The sequence below is a fragment of the Tachypleus tridentatus genome, chromosome 7 (assembly GCF_004210375.1).
Source record: "Tachypleus tridentatus isolate NWPU-2018 chromosome 7, ASM421037v1, whole genome shotgun sequence".
In the NCBI taxonomy this organism is placed as follows: Eukaryota; Metazoa; Arthropoda; class Merostomata; order Xiphosura; family Limulidae; genus Tachypleus; species Tachypleus tridentatus.
In genome coordinates, this window is record NC_134831.1 from 105,885,056 (window position 1) to 105,893,492 (window position 8,437).

General features: G+C 30.6%; 1 protein-coding gene across 1 annotated transcript; it reads right to left on the minus strand.

Annotated features, from left to right (window-relative positions):
- Positions 1 to 548: 548 nt before the first annotated feature.
- On the minus strand, positions 549 to 5,349 carry LOC143257757 (uncharacterized). The gene is made up of 5 exons (XM_076516789.1): positions 5,285 to 5,349; positions 4,941 to 5,102; positions 3,442 to 3,559; positions 2,589 to 3,018; positions 549 to 917 (listed from the first exon to the last, which is right to left on the minus strand). The coding sequence occupies exons 2-5, from the start codon at positions 5,029 to 5,031 to the stop codon at positions 549 to 551; spliced, it is 1,008 nt and encodes a 335-aa protein (XP_076372904.1). The 5' UTR covers positions 5,032 to 5,102; positions 5,285 to 5,349.
- Positions 5,350 to 8,437: the final 3,088 nt, after the last annotated feature.

The following is an 8,437-nucleotide window of genomic DNA, read 5'->3' on the forward strand; positions in this document are numbered from 1 at the left end:
TTGTTTTCGACAATTGAGTTTCCAGCCATACTTTACTGGGCTGTAGTTTTAAAATGTTCACTATCATTGAATCTACATAAATAAATGTCAGTGTGTGTCTGTTTCTTATACGTCTCCACGTTTCTTGTTCAATTAACACAAAATTTAACACAGTGATATAGTTCTATTTGTTGTTTGTCTGCAAACCATTAACTGGATAATCAGATTAACTCTTGCAATTCCATCTTTCACAAATGCTAATAGTTATCTTTAGTGTTTTAGGACAGTGTTTTCTGTGTATTATTATTCTCTGTTCTTAGTTGTATTATTTAATTACATAAAAACATTATTGATTGTATCAATACCTTTAGTACATTAAAAAGTGAGCTTAAGTTTCATGACAGTTGACAGCAAAAAAGAGAAGACCCAGGTGAATATTATATTCTTTGTTTTTCATGAGTATGTTTTATTTATTATTTATATCAGTGAGTAAAATGTACAAAATAGTAACTTATGAGATAAGGTAAAGTAATTCTTTTAATATGGTATGCTTGTATGCAGCTCATGGGTTATCTAATTTTGGGTTTTGGTTCCAGTTTCGGATCTCTTGTGAAAACAATCTTGTGAGGGCTGTTAACGTGTTTAATTTGATTATTCTTTTTAGGTTTCTGTACAATAAGTTTATGTTCGCTTTGGCAACGTTTCAACTGACACGTGGGTGTTAATTTTGAAGCTCTACCAATAACAAATTTGTTTCGGTTTTCAGTATTTTCAATAGCAATAAAAACGTTTCTCTGATGATGTTCTGGTTTACTGCCAAGTCTTACAGTAATAATTTTATCAACATTGTGAAAACGTCTAGTAGAGGGAGGCCTGATGTTGTTTGACACCTCCCTCCGGATACGTTCATCGTCTTTCACTTCTTTTGGTGTTTCTGCCTGAAGATGTAAATCATAATTAGTGAGGCAACAACACTCATCAATCGAAAAAATGTTTTAATAACAATAATCAGTTAATAAACATTTTAAAAATATATAATTTATTCTTTATGTAACAATCATTTTACTATTATATGAGTAAAACCAAATAAGTGTTTATATAAAAATTGTAAATTATGAAATTGGTTTAAGATGTCTGATAAACGTTTTCTCGAAACTACGAAATATATCTCAAGCATTGTCCCAAATAGTGAGGAAGGTAATATAGAGCAGACAATAGCTTTAAATAATGTTTTACATTTATGTTTTGTACGTTCACAAATACTAACTTGCTAAAACAAGATAAAACTACTGTTATAAACAAATGTTAGTTATTTTCCTCATTTCATTGTTATATAAATTAAACATGAAAAGTTATGTAATCTGAACTACAAATGACTATAAAGAGGAAGAGTTTTCAAACTGTCTTATCATAGTTGTAACACTGAAGTAAATCACATAGTTGTAACAGTTAAATAGAGTTTATAGTACTTTAAAATATTCAATAATCTTAGTAAGGTCCAAAAGAAGACAACTGGATATTTCACTAAATGTCTGTAAAACCAATGAAAGTTGGCTGACTATAAAAAACAAACACTGTTGTAAAATGTCTCAAAGTGTTATTAACATGATATGGTGGAATCACTTGTAACAAAATGGTACAAATACACTGGTACTAAACTAAGAATAATAAAATCCACATTTTAAGTAAGTTACCGTGATCTAACGATTCGCAGCAATTATGTGATAACTGTTAAAAACAGAATCAGATGTTCGTAGTTACAACAGAACTTCATTTCAGTGTATGTACGGTTAAAAACAATAAATTTGACAATATTAACAAACAAAAGGTATATTATAGTTATAGTAAGACACAAAATAACTCACTTTAATATCAGTAGTGGAAATGAAAAATCACGAACGGACATTCTGACCTTTATGTTTTTCAGATGTCATTAATGCTATACATAATAGCAATGGAAGTACCTTTTACACTATCATATATGTTTACGTTTGGTTCTGGCTTTAGCTAAATGGATGATAATTGTCTTCCCACATGTAAATAATATTGAAGAAGAGGTGATTGACCAGTTTAACTAGGGTACAGACTTATCAGACCTCAATAGTATCGAACATGTATAGGTCTCTTTTGGAAGAAGAATTACATGTATTCAAATGACTCTGAATGCGTGTTTTTCAGTAGTTGTGGATGTCTTAACAACACTCATTGTAAGCATGCAACATTGATATGATATTGATCACTCAGTTTGACATAGTATGCATTACATTAAAGTGAAATGTTTTTAACTACACTAAATATTAATCATAAACGTAATATGAATGAGAAATTAATTCAATTTTGAACCAGATACAGATATTCACAGAAATTAAATATAAGAATGGTTGTAATTATTTTATAACAGTAATTTTGCATTAACATTAATAATGTACTATTAATTCTATTATATTTTAGTTGCTTCTTGCAATATATATATAAATATGTAAGTATAAATAAACTTGTATGAAGTGAAAGTTTAACATTAAGAGCAGATCCTTGTTATTAATGGTTATATACTGATGCTGTATAATACTGAGTACTATAAAGTAAAAGAACTTTAAACGTATACGAACCGTTGTTGGTGAATCAGATTTTAATGTCTCTTCAGGTTTGTCATCATTCACGATTGTCCTAACGCATTTCTTTAATTTAGTTTTGTCAGAACCTGAAGCAGGCTTGCTCAGGTTTTCTGTTCTTTCTGTTTTCTTTTCTACTGAGTGATTTTCATTTATTGTTTGCAAGATGGTTGGTTCTGTTTGATTTTCCTTTAACACCATATTAGTTTCTCTTTTATCAAACTTATTTGTCGAGACCTTCTCACACTCAGGGATCATTGAAACAGCTTCCAAAATGTCTAATTCCCTGGCGGTGATCTTTTCAATTACAAGCTCTTGGTCTTCTAGCTTTGTGTAGGAAAAAACACCACAAGACCCGAGGACGCGGTTTTTAAGGGCATTCCATTTGCCCCGGGCTTTTTTCATCTTGCAGAAGCAACAAAGAACGCTAAACAATAATAAAATAATAATAAATAAAAACGCGATTTATTTATTTCAGTTTTCTATATAAACAATAGTAATAAAGATCAACTCTAAATAGTTGTGTTTTTTGTTGGTTTTTTCGTAAACAAACAGATCTACAAAACACTTGATAAATCACCATACAGAAGTTTGGTGAGAAGTGTTAACTATAATTGAAAAGTTTTTTTTACCTCATTTGTAAGGTTAATTAAACATATTCAGCTTTACTAGGTTCATATTAGTGTTTTCACAAATTAACTACCAAAGGGGCACTGAACACACTTGACATTTTCAAATATCTAACCCTACAATTCAATTAAAAGATAATTGGGTATTGAGGTCAGATGCTCTCTCACCCCTGTTCCACATACTTTAATTATCAAGAACTGGAAGATAACATGTAACTTACCACAAAGCAATAAGACAAATCGAAATTAGTGTTAGCTCTTCCATCCACCAAGGATATCTTACAACTGTTGGTTTGGAGGCCCAGGGGAAAGTAAGCTTGAGAACCACTTCAGTTGGATCTTAAGAGAGAGTTGTTTTACACATTGTATCGATTACATAAAACAGAAAGAAAACTTCAAATGTAACTTAATAACAAAGTGTATAATTCTTTAAACTAAAATAAACTTGATTTAACATATTAAAAATTTACAATTAAATAAATATGATATTTCTTATATATTTTCATATTAAACATTGATAACAACCTTTACAATTTGACAACTGTATATATACATTTTATCTTTACACATTAAACAGATAATTAGCAAAGAAAAATGACGCCTGTTGTATTATTTGAGCTCCTTACTAGTAGACAAATAGTACAGTTGTGTAATAACAATAACTATATAGTTATATAACGGGAAATCAGTTAGGTTTTCCAACATATTTACATTGTGAGACGATATATCACGAAACCTTCTGACTTTCCATTCCAAACACACGTGATCAGACGATATAAGAAAAATCTAGACATTTTCTTTACGATAATGTACATATTATTCAACTCAGTATAACACAGTGAGTAAAATCAACTTCGATTCACTTAAATTGTAAGAATATATAACACAAATTAAACAAACCGTCTTTCCATTGACTACTTAATAAAGCCAGTTTGTTTAATCGCTATTCACTTACTGAATTAAGTTTTATAATTAGCTTCTTCACTTATTATGGTACACAATTATATTTTGCTATCGAATCGTATCTACTGAATGGTAGTTTCTGCGTTTTATAACACTATTAAAACAGTAATTTTTACAAATTTCTCTTTACTCTAAATTTCCCAAATAAAGAACGATACTATTTTGACCACAAACACTGAACGTCGAACGTCACTACTGACGAAGTTTTTTCGTTTACTTGGTAACAATTCTTTCCAATAGTTTTATTCAGAACTTATGAGACGGTGCTTACGTTTTGATAATCCAATGTTATTATTATCTTATATTGAAACATTTGTTTTGTATTTTGACAAATTACTTTATTTTATCACAAAAACGACATTATGTACATAAACTAAACATAGATTTAAGTTATGTTTTGGGACATACACTGTTTTAGTTAAATATCTTTAGTAATAATGTGACACCGTTATGTTTGTTTGTTCTTCAATTTCGCGGACAGCTGAACGAGGGCTTTCAGCGTTAGCCGTTCATAATTTTGAAATGATATGCTGGAGGTAAGACAGCTATTCAATACTATTTGTCGTAAATGTTTGAGCCCATCTTTAAAAACGAGTAGTAGGATTTCCCAGTAAAAGCAAAGCTTTTTAATGCATTAAAAACCATGAAAGTTATGAAGAAGTATCGTATTATAACAATCTGCATGAACAAAAATAAACATCTTTAAAACATTAAGGAAACAATAAAAGAAAACTTTAAAACCCTTTTGTTCCATTACTTCTACAAAGATCTTTATTATCAGCTCCTTCTTCATCAGTAATTTTATCTCCAGGACAAGGTATACAGGCGTCAGCAGCAAATGATGTCATGTAAGTCCCTCCTGGACACGGCAGGCAGTGAGTTTGGAATCCATTGTCATAGTGACCAGGAGGACATGGATCTAAAAGCGTTAAAAGTACAAAGCTAAACATTTATTTACCCAGTGTTAATTTTATTGTTCTAACAACGTCTTTAGTGTCAAAAAACGTATATGTTGAACTAAAATTCCATATTTTAAAAGTCTTTCATCTATTTGTGTTTAATGTGAACAGTTTAAAGTAATTGAGTATCATATATACTTACAACACCTGTAAACATCTCTTTGGTATCCACGAGTACAGTTGAGATTCTCGGCTGGAATATACACTGGAAAACAACAGAGAGTTAATATTTTTATTAGCACGTTTTGTGTCACCGTTGAAATTTTAAGGTTTTTCACAATGAGCACGACGCACTAGTTATAATATTAATTATAACTCACTCTGTAAAATAACAACATAAATGTTACTTTTCGTGAGAAAAATAAAACGTGTCAAAACAGTTTCTTAACAGTAGACTTTTGTTTCTTCATGTACTTCATAATGGAGTTAACTAATGAAACTAATCACACAAACTTGGAAATTTATGAAATTACACACGATCTTTTTTTATGTTTTTCTATAGGTACATTTGATTTCTGTTGGTGTTTCCCTTGCAAAATTCTTATTTGTCACAGTTAAACGTTAAACTGTTGTTATTGTTTATGTTAATATCAGTTATGAAAATACAGGTTATTTTGGGAATATTACGTTCGTAAAATGTATCAGTGTATGATTGTGTCTTGCAAACAACAAAATATCAAATAATATCCTTATAATGCAGAAGTTGGATGAAATGCATTCCGAGAAAATTTTTCATTTAAAGTTAATATAAAAGTAAATACTTAATTTTTTGCGGATTTATCAAGATAAATAATATAGCGATCTAACACCTTTCACTGTAAATTTATAATATTGTTTATTCAAAATACGTTCTCAAAAAACTTCGTAGATATGATTTGTATCTTTAGAGTACAAAAGATTTTGCTTCAACATTCACAAGTTGAGTTCATTATATCAAAATAACTTTGGAGCCTCATCACTTCTCTCTACAGGTTTACCATAATCCATCTAGTCTCTGATCACATAGAAATCTATAATTCTTACATCAGTGAGGTGACTGGTGTGTCTGTGTGTACAATAACATGCATATCTATCTAATTACTCAGCGGTTAGAAGACTGAGATATTTTTTTACGTACCATCGCCTGGGACACTTCAGCGGTTTTTATCTCTGACATTTGTGTTCGTACGACTTGTTGTAGGTCTTTTCCGAATTATTCTGGCTAACCAAAATTATTTCTTCGATGCTCTTACGTACAATAAATATCTTTGTTTCGAAAAATTTAAATTCTCATTTGAATATATTTTCATGATATGGGCATATAAAAATTTACATTGGAAAGGTCTGTTACATACCTTTCCCAAAAGCTACCAATTTTCGGTTACATTACACCATTTAAGAAATGTTATATCAGATCGAGTCACATTATATGACAGGTTGCATATTCAAAACTGTTTTGATATGGCTTACTAATCCCTATAAACTATAAAGTATTATTGCTATGAACATCAGTGGCAGCCTCTGACTAATACTGTATGTTTATTACAGGAGTACCGATAAGATTACGAGTTCGTCTTCATCACTGCCCTGAAATAACTCTTTTCAGGGCATCTTTAGCATCAACTAATGGAATGTGATACATCTTCCAAGAGTATATTATGGCTGTCAATATCAACATCTGCATCTTGGGTTGGGCAATATCACCCATTACTGGAGTCCTGATTAGATGGATCAGTATATGGACGAACAAAGAGTGTAGTATTGATGGTAACATTTAAAGTAATTATATGTGGATATGTTTACCAATACTTATTCATACCACACTCCAACATCGACATTTCCTATCATTAAAATTAAGAAAAACTGATTTCATGTTATCTCTAAAGTAATAATTCCTTGTAAGTACTTTTAACATTATTGTAATAATCTATTTCATGCATTTATATTTCTGAGGAACCCACTTGAAGCGAATAAATTTTGCAGACGTTCTACAATGGGTAATTTAAAACTTTTTATTACAGAATTCATATGTAGTTCGATGTTTCTAGGTTATAAAGCGACTAGGAAGGAGATTTGAGATAACGGTGATATAGAGAAACCTCAGTCAACAACACGATACCCACCCTGTCAATAACCCCAAATACAATAAACAAAATACTTAAATTCTTGTAAAAAAAATAAAGCAAATACAATACTAATGTCATTTATAAAATACTTTATGGCAACTTCCACGTATTTTACGTCAGAGAAACAAGCCCGAAACTCAAAACAACATTCATGTAACACAAAAAAAAAGAATTTCACGTTTTTAAATTTAACACTGCAACTCAAATAAATATACTACAGGTAACATTTAAATTCCAAACAGAGAATCAACATCATTAGACGATAAACCAAATAATTCCTTGTAATACAAGAGCAAACACACATTAAACCAATATAAAGAAACACTTTTATATCTATATTAATAAAATTTAATAAATCTTGTTCGATGTATTATAGTTTGAAGATGATACTTTTAATTTTCAAGATTTTATAATTTACAAAATATTCTGAGAATACTAAGAGTAATGCAGATAGTATTAATAGGAAATTACACGAAGGTTGTTAAAAACTATAATATGAAAATAAGACAGTTCAATTTTCATTACAATTAAATGATATAAAAGATAACGTATCGTTTTATGAAAAACGAAATCGATAAAAAACACAATTTAATTAACGTAGATGGGAGTATTTTAAAATTCCTATCTGGTGCAGTAACAACAGTTTGATCAACAGAGACAATTCTATAAAGAAATTATTTACTTTGTAGGTGAAAAGGGCCCGGCATGGCCAAGCGCGTAAAGGCGCGCGAATCGTAATCCGAGGGTCCGAGTTCGCGCCCGCGTCGCGCCAAACATGCTCACACTTTCAGCCTGGGGTGTTATAATGTAACGGTCAATCCCACTTTTCGTTGGTAAAAGAGTAGCCCAAGGTTGGCGGTGGGTGGTGATGACTAGCTGCCTTCCCTCTAGTCTTACACTGCTAAATTACGGACGGCTAGCACAGATAGCCCTCAGTAGCTTTGTGCGAAATTCCAAAACAAACAAACAAATTGAAGGTGAACAAACGAATAATTGAATTTGAATCAACCAACTGAAAACCACTGATTAGAAAAAGTCTTCAGATCATTGGTAAGTCACTAATATATCAATTTCATAGAAAAAACAAAATAAAATATACAAAACAAGAAGCTGAGATGTTTAGTTTTCAATGACAAAATTCAGAATAATTGACAGTAGTTAGCTTTTACAGTGGAAAACAGTAGATCGGA